Here is a 13,763-nt window from a genome sequence, read left to right as displayed (position 1 = left end):
ATGTGATTTCTGTGCATGTCTTTGTGAACAACAAGACCAGTTTTCTTGTACAGTCGCTCAAGCTGTCGACCTTTGGCTTTCATCTGCCGTAGTTCGGGAGTGAAGTGTATATGGGGGTGTATCATTGACAGTATACTAAGTGTACCATTGACAGTGATAATAATAATAATAATACACTTTATTTCTGTAGCACAATTCATGCATTAAAAACTGCTTTACATAACAAATAACAAATACGTGTGTGTACATAACAATACACAACAAAAACAAACAATAGTTCTGATCCTTAAATGTTCATCTGTTTTTTGTTTTTTTTCTAGTGAAGTAAATCAAGAAACATATTTTGGCTTTCATAGAACATAAAGGCTATCAAAATGAAGAATTCAAAAGAAATAATAATTACTGACGATATATATTGTATATCATTCTTTATCAGAATAATATATAATGAAATAAATCTCATTCCCATTATTGACCGATACTTTAATTGGCCTTGATATAAACTGTGCTCCTCTATATCACAACAACAGACTTAACTCAGAATAAAAGAATATGATTTTTAAATGAAAGAAAAAAACAAAATCAAACACTTTCTGACGTGTCAAATTCTTACCTTGGTCAGTTCAGTTTATATGGCTGTGTATTGTGTATATGTGTATTTATTTGTCTTGTCCAGGTGTGTTTGTTTGTCTTTTTTTATTTACTGTCTCTTTTACAAAAGAGATCTTGATCTCAGTGAGATTACCTGATTTAATTAAAGGTTATAGATCCATATTCTTATACAGAATAGGCCTTTTTCATTGAAGGCATTTTGACATGTTTTAGTTTCTGACAGTCACAATGTCTGCATCCAGTTAATAACATTTACTACTAGATAAGATATTTTGTCAGCTGACTCGTAAATTGTCCTGTTGCATGATTCCAGATGTCTTTTTGTTTTTTTTACTGACTTCAAATTATATTAAATCATTTCTTATTTGATAATAAATCTAAACTTCCTATTAATGTAAAGTAATATAACTGTTTTGTGTGTTTTACCACCAGTGGAGTTGAACCCAGTCCTCCTCCCTCTAGACTGGCTTCTGGGTACCTGGGAGTCAGATGAACCTGGGGAGGGCTGTTTTCCTACCATAAAACCTTTCCACTACTCAGAGACACTGACCTTCAGCCATGTGGGACAACCAGTCATCAACTTTATGTAGGTTTATGTAGGCTTTCAAGCCAGTTTCACCTGCGACCACACCCAGCATCGTTGACGGGTGTGGTCAGAAGTGAACTTTGTCTCACCTGTAACCTCACCCATCACTGGTTACTCAGGTATTGAGCAAACCAGTACATAACTGCAGCAAGCTGAGAAGTTTGACCACTGGGGGTCAGCGAAAGCAACATTTTCAGCGGGTGTTACCCTTTTAAACTTTATCACAGTAACAATATTAGGTACATTCTTTTTTAAGAGGGCGGGTCTTTGCTTTGACAGTTTGTTTGTTTGCAGTCTTTGTTACCCACTGCCATGAATTATCTCACAAGAGGTTTTAATTCAACTTTATTGTAAATCTAGAGACACAATAGAAACGGTACAAGCAGAAAAATGCCAGACCAAACCGTCCACCAGTCAGAACATTTGAATGCAGTATTATAGAACAAAGCCCTGTGAGTGTTATTTATAGAAGTTTTATAGAACAGTGACTAGGTGTATTAGTCACTCTTATGTAACTGAACTAGATTTTAGATTTTCTGGTCAGTTAAACTAACTGTAAATGTGTTTGTCAAGACTAGAATTTCAAAAACTGATGCCTGATTCCTGTTATTTAGAAACTCTGTTTGACAGACTTCAGCTGATTCCTCACTGTTTCAGGTTCAATGCCTTCCACGCAGAGACCAAGAAGCCGATGCACAGGGAGTGTGGCTTCATTCGAATGCAGCCGGGAACCAACAGAGTGGCATTCATCATCGCACAGAACTCAGGTAGTTGAATCAGTTGCTTAATGTGGATATGCAAAATGTTTTTTCTCAATGTATTTTGCATTCGTTATATTAAATCTCACTCAGGGCCACAGTGACAGCTTAATGCAGAAACATGAATACGTGGCAGTTACACACACACACACACGGCTTTATCTTTGTTTTGTCTTACTTTTGCTGTCTTTGTGCAATTCAGATCATGAATTTAATGATTTAAACGGCTTTAAAACTATTTCCAATGTATATTTTTGAAGATTTAAGGGCGTGTGTGTGTGTGTGTGTGTGTGTGTGTGTGATGTGTGTGTGTGTGTCGTGTGTGTGTGTGTGTGCTGTGTGTGTGTGCTGTGTGTGTGTGTGTGTGGTGTTGTGTTGTGTGTGTGTGTGTGTGTGTCTGTGTGTGTGTGTGTGTGTGTCGTGTGTGTGTGTGTGTGTGTGTGTGTGTGTGTGTGTGTGTGTGTGTGTGTGTGTGTGTGTGTGTGTGTGTGTGTGTTGTGTGTGTTGATTTTAAGGGCTAGCGTACTGTCTTTGTCTAGCGGCCAAGCGCGCACACACTTCACACATGTTTTGACTTCAGTGCATCTTTTGGTGCAGGTCTGGTGGAGATTGAGGAGGGAGAGCTGACAGGGCAACAACTGAACCTGCAGAGCCAGGCTGTGGCCAGAATCTCTTTCGCCAGGGAGCCGCATGTACAGCAGGTAGAACAGATTCTCTCTGATCACACACTCATCGTCAGCATTAATTACTTCAGTTAATTCGCTAAGATCAAATGCTGCCCACAAAGTCAACAGAACCTTTCTCTGGAAGTTATTTAAATCAATAAAGTAACTTTTATTTTCAGTCTCCTCACCTGCTCTTTTCCATCTTTCAGATTTCAAGAGTGTTTCAGCTGCGACCAGATGGGAGGCTGGAGCAGACAGTTTCCATGGCAACAGACAGCCAGGCACTGATGCAGCACTTGCACATCACCTACCGTCGTTTATCTTGACCCAGCAGGCTGGCATTCTTCTTGTACATAAAAACATCTCAGTCAGGAATGGAAAACGTCGCTTTAAGAAGCTCGATCAATAATCACAGATGAGTCAGATTATGTAAACAAATGTACAGCTATGCACTGGTGGGATCTTATAATGGTAAAGGAGTGATGGTGCCATATCAGAGTACCTGTTAAAATAATTTAAATCAGCTTAAACGTGGGTTATAATACAATAGGCTGCATGCAGTAATAATGGGGCATTGCCTAATCTAAAAAAACCTTAAAGGGTCCCTGTGGAGTTTTCTTATAAACAAACAAGTTAGCGTTACTCACCAAAAACGCATTGTTTATCCCTGAGGTCTAACAGACATGTGGAGTTCATGCCCTCCCTCATAGAAGATTTAACAGAATTTTAAATCCTGCATTATTACATACTTTACTAGTATATAGTCTGCCTTCCTGATTTTGTTGGCACATTAGCAGGAATGTGCACTGCGTCACCTGAGATAAATAAAACAGGACCCACTCGGAGAGAAACAGAAAGAGGCAAAAACTCCACAGGGAACCTTTTAATCGGAAAGAATAAAGACTTCATATTCATATAATGCATTTCCATTACGTTGTTACACTTAATGGCCTCAGTTGAGTATGGGTGCTTGCGTTATCTTAATATTTATTGTCCAGATATTTAATCTTGTAGCTGCAAGAGCTCATAAAGCACTGATTAAATAATGTTAAGCACACTGTCCTTATCTTTAACTTTCATTGCACTATTATATTAAGATTAAAAGCTAAAGTAAGGAGTCAATACACTGTTTGAGTGTTTTTTGATTGTAAAATTAAGTCACTGAGAGTTGTTCTTATATTGGGTGTTACTGTGATCATGTCCACGTTTGGTTTGTGTCTTTCAGTCGACAGGTTCAGTGGTATACGGGTAGATGACGATTAAAATAAAGTTATTTCATCTATATTGTGTTACCTTGTCTTCACTTATTTATTTCACTTATCTATAGCATTTTGATGTTTTATGGAATCTATCAGGTTTCCCTTTAGCTCCTGCGACTCATAAAGCAGGGTACAGTAGCATTTTTAAACTGTCAAGATTATCCCATAAAAAAGCTGCACGAGTGCCAGCTCAGTGGAAAAGAATTATCATGAAATAATCAACATAAGTAGCCTACATGGGTGAAGATTTTAAGTTTATTATGGATTAAAAAAACATTCAGACACAATTTATAAATTAATACTGAAAGTGACAACCATCAAACATACTACACAATCATCCCGAAGAGCCGTTGTAGTGGCGTTTTTTTATACTGCAGTGGCTTCAACTGTTAAAGTCTTAATCAAATAAAAAAATAAATAAGCTATTTACAGGTTAAAAAGGAAATCAGTACCACCAAAATATGTGGATGCAGCACATACTCTTCTGTCCTTAAGGTCTTTGGCCAAAAATGGGCAAAATTAGACCCAACATTTCTTGGTCAACAGTGTCTAAAACTGCAAAATTGGTCACAACATTTTGGATCATATTTGGAAAGAGACACCATTTGTGCTTTGGTAAATGACAATAATGTAAATCAAGCCCATGAAGTGAAAGCAGTTGATACCACCTGATATCCATCTCTAAAGTGTAAAATCACTCGTGAGAGAAACGCCTTTCTTCATCATCTGATATCTATTAAGACCCAGCCAGCTGAGCATCAATCATCATTACAAACATGGCTTTCGCCGTCATTTCTCCTTCAGGTATATTTTCGGAGACAAACGTCACATGAAAGCATTGAACTGTTTTATCTCAGGAGTGCAAACAGCCTCACGTTGCTCACATTCAACCTGAAACACCGTCATACGTTACAGCCACAACACTGGAGAAGCCTGGTGCACTGCACCGGTGTAAGCAGTGTGAAAATATGCAGAAGAGGTGGAGTGACACAAACTTGTTCCATTGCCATTTATGCTCTTAAATGTCACGGTGACTACTCTTTGGATGAAGGGCAATCACTGACAGACTTATCTGATAACACAAACATGATGCTCATGAAATATTTGCTGATGGCCATTCAGCGACAGACTGATATCTGCTGGCAGGCTCAGTCTCCATCAAGCACAGCGACCATTCCCACACCATCGTTTATTGACAAGTCTGAGATTTTAATCTCCTATCCAACAATGATGACGACTCCTCCTGTGCGCTCTGTCTCGGCCGTTCACGGTTCCTTCATTATGTAGACGTACACCGTAGTGAGGAAGTACTTCAGGGACTCCATGGTAGAGGACAGCCAGTGGTGTTCGGGGGTGAGATCCTTCTTCACCACACACTTTGTGATCTCCGCCTGATAAAAAAGGACATGGATATCTTAAAAATTAGACTGTAATGAAACATCAAGGTTTAACTTTAATATAAATATATATATATTTGTTAAAAGTTTCAGTGTGTTGGATTTAGTGGCATCTAGCAGTGACGTAGCAGATTGTAACTAACTGAACACCACTACGGTGGCTGCAAAACCTACGGAAAACGCAAAATCCTCATCTAAACCCAGGGTTTGGTCTCGTCTCTGTCTAAAGTAACAAAAACATAACGATTCCCATATTCAGGTGTTTATAATGAAAACACACATATGAATATTATATTCCATTTCTGCCAGTAGATCCTCCTAAATGTTTCACACTGGACCTTCAAAACAAATACAGTTCAACTATCATGAGGACGAAACTAGGGCTGCACAATCAATCAAAAAACTATCAAAATTGCATAACTGCAGAAGGTGCAATTAAAAAAATGAAATGTGACCAAACATTATAATTATAATTAAGTGCTGTGACTCTGAAGAGATGCTCTGACATTTTTGTTTGGTACAGACCCCAAAAAGATTCACATCATCATGATTTTAACTGTTTTTTGTGAAAATTAAGCTTGTGAACAACCTCATGTCTTGTTTAGTTTTGGTGAATTTAATGTATTATACTGTATACTCTGAGGAAAGCTTCACACCAAAACACATCTATTAGCTGTAAATAAAATTCACCAAAATGATTCAGACATGAGGTTATTCTTTGTTATTTTTAAATCACTGAGCAAACAAACACATTCCAAGTTATGTCTAATGTATAAACTAATCTTATTCGAGTCAAGCATAAAAATAACTTAAGTGCTGCACCTAAACATACATAAATAAATAAATAAATAAATATACCACTGCAATCATTTTCATTAGTTGAGCCAACAGGAAGCTACATTATGAGCGAGCTACTATCAGATTCACATAACTAACGAGCATCAGAGCTTATGAAAGCAAACTGAGGTCTGATCCATAAACAAGATTACAGGATAAATTCATCATCTAGCTTCAGCAAAAGAAATGTCGTAGACCAGTTTGTTGTCTGTGTTTTTTTTCTCTCTCGTCATCTCAAATGTCAGCTTGTTTAAATGTCACGTTTCCAGCGGCACTAATCATATAAAAATCTATTTTTCACATACAGCTCATAAGTAACAGCACATACAACAGTGGTCACTCACCCATCCTCCCCGTCTCTTCAGCCAGTGAACCAGAAACTTGCGGACAAACTGACCCAAACTGTCCACTAAGATATGAACAGTGGTTGGATGTCCTTGTCTAACACAATCCACTGCCAGAGCTCCGGCGACTGCGTACATGGATACCACCTTACCCCACGTTATACCTACAGAGAGAAAGACAGACATCACAGGGTTATGTTTCATGACTTTATTATGTCTATGGATATATGTACAAGCTCAAAAATGTGTTTTACTTGTTGTTTCACTGTGCAGAAGCTGTTTTCAAATTCATCTGCTGAAGTTTCTCTGTGTTTAGATTAAGGAGTAGAACATTTATCTCCAACTATTTTGATAATCTATCGCTTTGATGAAAAAATGCCAAAACTATCTGTTTACAGCTTCTCAAATGTAAATATTTTCTAGTTTCCTTATTCTTTTATTATTCTAAACTGAATACAGTAAAAAACAGACATTTGAAGATGTCATCTTGGGCATTGGAAAACTGTGATTAATTCTTTTATTTATTGATTATGAGAATAACTGTTAGTTGCAGCCCAATCTGTATATAAGAAATGTACATACGAGCAGCACATGTTTGGTGCCAATCATGGTCCAATATGCAAACTTACACAAATATGTTGCTACCTTATATATACTGTCAATGGTTGCCACCCCAGTTTGGTATCAAATGCTGTCAAATGCAACTCATTCATTTAGATATTATTATTATTATTATCATATTAATAACTATAATATAATTATCTGTCACTGACACATTTTACACTAAGTTGCTTCATCCACCCTCTCCAAGCAAGTAGGAGAAACTGCGGTAGCCACAAAACGCCTAAAATAAAAGTTTGGTTTGTCTGTTCTGGCCAACTGTAAAAACATGGTGGCCTCTATGGAAGGCGACCCACTCCCTCTGTAGATATAAGCGGCTCATTGTGTAACAAAACACAATTTTTCTCATTTTCAGGTGATTATACACTAATACAAAAAACACTAAAACATACCTATGAATATTATATTTCATTTCTTGCCCTAATCCTCCTAAATGTTACACACAAGTTCAATGCAATAAGACATTATTTGGAAAAATGTCATAAGATTTGGGATTTGGGATTTTTTTAGTGTTTTTATATGCTTTAAAACATCTTTGAATGAGAGGATGTTTGAGCTGTTTGATAAGTGAGAAGCAAAAAAGAAAATCACACTTTATCAGAAGATATGAGTCAAGCCTCCAAGGGGACAGAATTTCAGAAAAAAATTTCCAGAATCAATAAACTGCCATATTTATCCCAACATAAACACTCCTTTCCTGCTCTCGTGGCATTAACACCAATCTCCTCCATGGTTTCTCTTTCCGTACAGTCTGTTACATGTTCTGTTACCTGGAGTGAAGCATGTGGGGCAGCCAGTGGACCTTGTACTGAAATAAACTGTAAATATCAGGTTTAAGTCAACAAACCTGCATTTGTGTTAATGTAGCTGATAACACGTCTTACCGTGCCAGTTGTAAATTAAAGAGGGTGCGACTGTGTTGCCTTTGTCAAGTGGTGGGTGAACACTGACACAGTTTACACTGTGAGGAGGTCAAAAGGTTAAAAAAAATATTTTTTCACCACAAAGAAGCAATTGAGAGTCATAAATCTGGAAAAGGGCAGATTCTTTGTCCTCAATCCAGTCTGACAATTAAGGGCATCCGGCCCTGTCCAGGTACAGGTTTCAGAGCAGTAGGGATTGTTAAAACGACCATCAGTGATGGAGTGCATGGCCTAATAGCATTAGCCTCCTTAGACCGGCTTGCATTGTCATAACTGTTCCTCAGAGCTGACCTACAGCGTCTGACTGTGGCTATAAGGGGATAGAGCTCTGGGCAAGCTTAAATGAGATAACTGTCCACGGAAGCTGTCAGAGTACGTCACGTCTCACTCCCTACTCAGAAGCAGGCCAAGAATAGAGACAAGATTGTCAGGGATAAAGCTGGAGGAGAGGAGGACGGAAAGAGAAAGAACAGCAGTGGGAGGCAGGCAAAGATAGATGGAGGAGAGACAAGCCATGTTGATTTTACTGAGGAAGACCACAGTACAGATGGCCGCTAAACCGCCTCCAAAAAAAGTATGGGGTCACTGGACTTATCATTCCTCTGTAAAGGAATGTAAAAAAAGCTAAAGTAGATAGTTATAAAACAAATTCCGGACAGCAGGAAAAACAAACTTAGATGCACTTTTCTATTTATATCCAGGTTTCAACCCGTCCCAGAAGGCTGGGGCAGCCTGGGTTCACCAGTTTGTTATTCTTCAGCAGGAATCCCACGCTGTTTCCACAAATTGCACCCCCATGACGTCCAAACGAGTGAAAGCTTTGCCAGAACACAGGCATGAAAATTATATCAAGCGAGTCTGTTTTTGATCTTTCCTGGAAAGGAGCCAAATTTTAGTTGTGCATCGCACTGCGGTCAGACCATCTAAGCCCGAAGGCTCATACAGAAGACATAAAGTCACTCTTTTTATTCGGATACTTCAAAATGTCAGTGCTCCTTTGAATAATATACAAAACAGATCTGTTGTCATGACAACTTAAAACAAAAAGCCAGCACAAACAAGTTTAGACCTAAAGTCTAAAAAAGGGCCTTAACACGAGTCGATTCAAGTTGAGACAAAGCTAGACTGATCTCTCTCAAGACCAAGACTGAACGAGAATTCACCCAAATCACTTACTCACTCACAGTTACTGAGATCACTATTCGGGTTCATTGTACAGTTTTGAAAATAATATGAAATATCCATAAAATATATCACTTAGTCAGTTAATAAATTATAAGTTCGGGAACCACTACACTAGATCATTAAAGTGATTACGATGTATTATGTGGGGGACATGAATGTACCAGATTGCATCCAATTCAATCTATTCAACAGGTGTCGAGACATTTCACTCAAAAAAACGCAAACATCAACATCATGGTGGCTCAAGAAGAAGCCTGATGATCATCAGAATCTGTAGGATTGATCCTTAAAACCATGAATGTATGTACAAAATGTCATGACAATCCATCAGGTAAGTTGCTGAGATATTTCAGTCTGGACCAAAGCGTCATAAGAGAAAGACAACGCTGTCCCCAGAGTCTCACTGCTGGCATGGCTAAAAAGTTTTATAACACCCCACAATGTCCTCAAAACAACAAATTTGAATTCTTTATGGTCACGACACTGGACCAGAAGGGCTATGAAAAGTGGCAAAGACCAAGATTAAGTCCAGAAACCTTCAAGAAGACTGATCAGACATTTATTTGTAATAAAAGATCCACAGTTATGTTCTTAGTTAAATAAAGACGAAGAAAATTGTGAAGTAGAGAAGATCATGTATGTGATTCAGAAATAATGATAAAGAACATTACATCACAGTTTTTCAAGGAATTACATAGCACACAATCAGCAGTTAGATTGGATGGAATCCTGTTCAAATCGTGTTTTTTGGGCCTTATGGTGCAGAAATTCTGCATAAAAAAATGTAAAAAAAGGATATTCTACTTCAATCCACTATCAAATCCATACCCCCAAACCTTAAACTAATCAGTGCTATCTGTTTAGGAAACACCAGAGTGTCTAAACTTAGTGACTCGAGATAGCTGTAGGAGCAATTATGTGTTTTAGATCTCACTCCACCTACGTTATGATTCACACCCACTCACTCACTCTCACTGGAAGCACCTCTCAGCCAAAAGAGCCCGATGGAAACTGCAGAGGCACACCTGTTTAATCACTTCCATCGGTAGCCTGAGACACCGTGGAAGTGTATATCACTTCCTGTGCTGGCAGATCTCCTTTGGCTGAAGACTACATGCTTAGTTTCCACCTCGGACAGCAAACATTATAATCATAACCATCATCATCACCTTCAACAACAGCCGTGTACCTGTTGAGAAGATCTCTGTTGCCACGCCGATGAAGGCATCTGAAACCATGCTCTCCATGGCAACAGAAATGTTGAGCTGCCGCGCCACGTTCCTGTACAAGCTGGGCTGTATACACTCCAGCTCGTCGCCTTGGTAACAGAGGGAGATTTTCAAAAAAAAAAAAGAGAGAGAGAAGCATCAAAAAATCTGTGAGATAGCAGTTAATGTGAATGAATGAGACAGAAACCAAAACACAGATTCAGTTTAAACCAATAATTTAAACACTCTGGGTTATATAAACTATCATGTAATTCAACCGATTCCAGCTATTTATTCTGCTCTAGCAGAGAGCTGTCAGGATGTTAAAGTAACACATGTACGTCTCTTAAAAAGACTCAGGGGCACTTTAGCTGCCGTCTGAAGTGAGTCCCGAGCTCATCACAGCGTGAAATATACAGAGTAGTTTGGTGAAATCATTTTAAGAGTTGAGTCTAAAGAGTTATTCGGTCTAGATTCATGAATCAATTATCTTTTCCAGCTCTGTTGAGTCATCTCCGTTCTCAGCCTACCATTATCTAAAAGTAGATTAGAAAGCAGCAGCTCAGCTTTTTAGTCCCGATCATATCACCGTCAGAACAGTCAGCTCTCTACTAGTTAGATAATGAGAATTTATTGATTGCCCCAAAACTGATGAGCTGATCAATATTGGGTTGGATTGGAGAGCGTGTCATTTCCTGTGAATGGAATTTAAGTTTTTAATTTTAAAGTCTTGGACATAAAATTTAGGTTTGATCTTAATCTGCTGCTGGAAACGCACTCAATAAATTTACTTTTGAGAGTTTGTCTTTTTTTGTTTCATTAATCTGTGCAAGCGCTGCTACACTGAATCTGTATTTTGCCAGGAGGACTCAAAAAGCTTTTTAAAATCTCAAATACAAGACTTTAATTTAGTTATCATTTGGTCCTCTCATTTTATTGTATGTTGCCGCAAGTGTTACCTCCACCAAGGAAGGTATGTTTTCACTTCCATCCATTTGTTAGTTTTGGTAACTCAAATACGTGATTAAGCACATATTTGGATCCATAATTTAGAAAGGATTTCTTAATGTAACCAGATGGTGATCGAAAAACACTACAAAAACACTCAGTGTATTATGAGACCTAGACCCAAATGAAAAACAAAGAACAAATTCAAAATGTCTGCACTGTCTTTCACTCACAGTTAAGACACAGACAACTGCACAGTCCTCAGACTGAAACCTCTGTAGCATCCCTTGCTCTCTCCCTCTCATGTCCTGCCGTCTCTCTTCTGTCTATACAAGTTATAAATAATAACGGTATAAAAATACTTTAAATAAATAAAGTCTGAGGGCTGTGCAGCCGTTGCTCTCTCTGAATCTTATCTGGTTTAAAGAATTATGTTTAAACTATATGTTTATATTAAAATATTAAGACTGAGACATGCGTCCTAAATGACGACTTTAAATAACAAACTGAGGCAAACTGAAAGAAATCAAAGAACCAGCTGTAATGTGGACACTTCATCTTACTTGAGTTATCCTCTCCTGAATATATGAGGTTCAAAGTACAGGAGGAAATAATAACTAAAGCCTTGAAGGTTGCTATAAAAGATGTAATTTTGCCTTATTCAAACACATTTTTTGGTTTCTCTTACCAAGACAGAGAAGCACCAAAGACATCTCAGCCAGCGCTGCATTTGAGGGAGAGAAGTTGAGTTCAGTTTTGGACCATCCGAGTCCATTCTGGTTGAGTCTGGACAGTATGTAGTCTCTGCACAAGGCTTTAGACTGGGACACCAGCTCCTTCTCAGTCAACGACCGGTCAAACACATCCAGGACCTCTGCAGCAAACACAGAGGACCGACGCAGGACCTCCATGTCCTCCTGCAGGGGATCTGGGTCAGAGAGCGTCTGACCTCTGCGGATCAGCTGTGTCTCACTGTGTCCTCTCTATATCCCAGAGGGACAGATTTTAATGGTGATGGCAATATGGCAACTGTGAGGAAGGAAAACCCTTAGTTAGAGGCAGCTTTAGTTTAAAAAGTCATGAATTACTTAATGTTGAAATGTTTCTGTCAGACAGAGAGAGACTGGTGCCAAAGAGTAAGCAGCTTGAATGATTCAATTACCAATTATTGCAGTTCCTGCTCTTACTACATACTTTTTTTAAAGACTGCAGGAATCGAAATCAGACCAGAAACTTACATAAGAATATGATGGAGGCGTTATTGTTGTGAGTCACATGGTGGCAAAGATATTGCTACACTTCTTGGATTATGCAACACCAAGCTGATACCACAAGATGACAAGGGGGAATATTAATGCTGCTAGGAGACAACTTGATTTGATAAAAATGCATGAAGCTTCTGTTTTTTCAGTGCAACCTGATAAAGAGTGAAATATTTAAAGTATGTCTTAGAATAAAGATGTATTATCTATTGAGGCTCCAGATCGCACACCGCCAGCCACGCTTACCTTCGGCGCTGTATCCACATTGAGATGTTCCCAATCAATTAACCAGAGAGCCTTTCAGTCTGTCTCTGTAGTGTTTCCCAGCCCGAGAGAGCCCGAAAGGGGCCGAAAGAGGCCGAAAGTCACAATAAAACAGCCCGTCTTCTCTCACAAGAAACTGTCAAACCATTAAGAAACCACTGGGAGAAGATCTGTCTCATTCCCAAGAGAGCTCATTGTCTGCTCGGCTCCACTTGTTTCCCCGAAAATCACCGACTGACTGAGCCGTAGACGCAGTTAGAGGACGCCTACCTGTTGTTCCACCTTCCTATTGGCGCTCAATGAGAGCGCTGGTTTCACAGTCAGGAAAAAGCCCGGAGGAGGAGTTTGACGCCTTCCTCCCAGCCGGTAAACGAGTCAAACCTCAGTACGGCGGGCAGAGGGAGACAAATCAACTGCATCCGCATTTTCATTCACAAATTTGGGCAGATTAACTCGATGTAGGCAATTCGTTTGTATTCGCTGCTGTGCGTAAAAGCCAAAAGCTTTAATTTTTAAAAGTTAGGTTTCAAACATTTCATAACGATTCAATCTCAAGTGAGAGTAATTAAGACGGGGTTTCCCACTTAAGGTGTAGAGGTGTGTCCCTCTACTGCTGGTCTCCTGCCAGAGTTTATATAAAGGTTCCTGGCTGAAGCCAAGTGTCGCACTTTTAATCCCGTTCAGAGCAGATAAATATAGGTGCCCTACTCCACTCAAAGCACAGAGACTAAGTTTATTTTTGGGCTTTATGTATTGATCTTTGTATGAGCACTTTTATTGTTTATCATATATTTTTTTAATTATATCAAAATACAGTAAAGTTACATCCATCAGTTGATATATATAAACAAAGAACAAAAGGTCAGTCAGAGGAGAAAGATGAACAGGCCTCCA

At 38.8% G+C, this 13,763-nt stretch overlaps 2 protein-coding genes across 2 annotated transcripts in view; one reads left to right on the top strand and one right to left on the bottom strand.

The window, feature by feature from the left end:
* Positions 1 to 3,905, top strand: part of thap4 (THAP domain containing 4) — a 5,645-nt gene extending 1,740 nt beyond the window's left edge. Inside the window, exons 2-5 of the mRNA XM_035671234.1 lie at positions 1,045 to 1,198; positions 1,856 to 1,965; positions 2,554 to 2,657; positions 2,831 to 3,905. Of these exons, the coding sequence (XP_035527127.1) occupies positions 1,045 to 1,198; positions 1,856 to 1,965; positions 2,554 to 2,657; positions 2,831 to 2,947 (485 nt within the window). The 3' untranslated portion in view covers positions 2,948 to 3,905. The remainder of the gene's footprint in view (positions 1 to 1,044; positions 1,199 to 1,855; positions 1,966 to 2,553; positions 2,658 to 2,830) is intronic.
* Positions 3,906 to 4,127: 222 nt separating this feature from the next.
* Positions 4,128 to 13,177, bottom strand: LOC118335264 (bcl-2-related ovarian killer protein homolog B-like). The gene is made up of 5 exons (XM_035671509.1): positions 12,852 to 13,177; positions 12,032 to 12,372; positions 10,377 to 10,505; positions 6,459 to 6,622; positions 4,128 to 5,271 (listed from the first exon to the last, which is right to left on the bottom strand). Exons 2-5 carry the CDS (start codon positions 12,252 to 12,254, stop codon positions 5,146 to 5,148), a joined length of 642 nt encoding a protein of 213 aa, XP_035527402.1. The 5' UTR covers positions 12,255 to 12,372; positions 12,852 to 13,177; the 3' UTR covers positions 4,128 to 5,145.
* Positions 13,178 to 13,763: the final 586 nt, after the last annotated feature.

The sequence above is a fragment of the Morone saxatilis genome, unplaced genomic scaffold (genome assembly GCF_004916995.1).
Source record: "Morone saxatilis isolate NCDOM2014 unplaced genomic scaffold, NCSU_SB_2.0 Contig23, whole genome shotgun sequence".
In the NCBI taxonomy this organism is placed as follows: Eukaryota; Metazoa; Chordata; class Actinopteri; family Moronidae; genus Morone; species Morone saxatilis.
This window is presented reverse-complemented; position numbering and strand designations above follow the sequence as displayed.

What these genes read in the sequence shown, in the direction of transcription:
- LOC118335264 (XM_035671509.1), bottom strand. Translation starts at nt 12,254, where the DNA reads ATGGAGGTCCTGCGTCGGTCCTCTGTGTTTGCTGCAGAGGTCCTGGAT. An exon ending in TTTGGTGCTTCTCTGTCTTG is followed by an intron (nt 10,506 to 12,031) that starts GTAAGAGAAACC and finishes TCTGTTACCAAG; the next exon opens with GCGACGAGCTGGAGTGTATA. An exon ending in TGAAGAGACGGGGAGGATGG is followed by an intron (nt 5,272 to 6,458) that starts GTGAGTGACCAC and finishes CTTTTTTATCAG; the next exon opens with GCGGAGATCACAAAGTGTGT.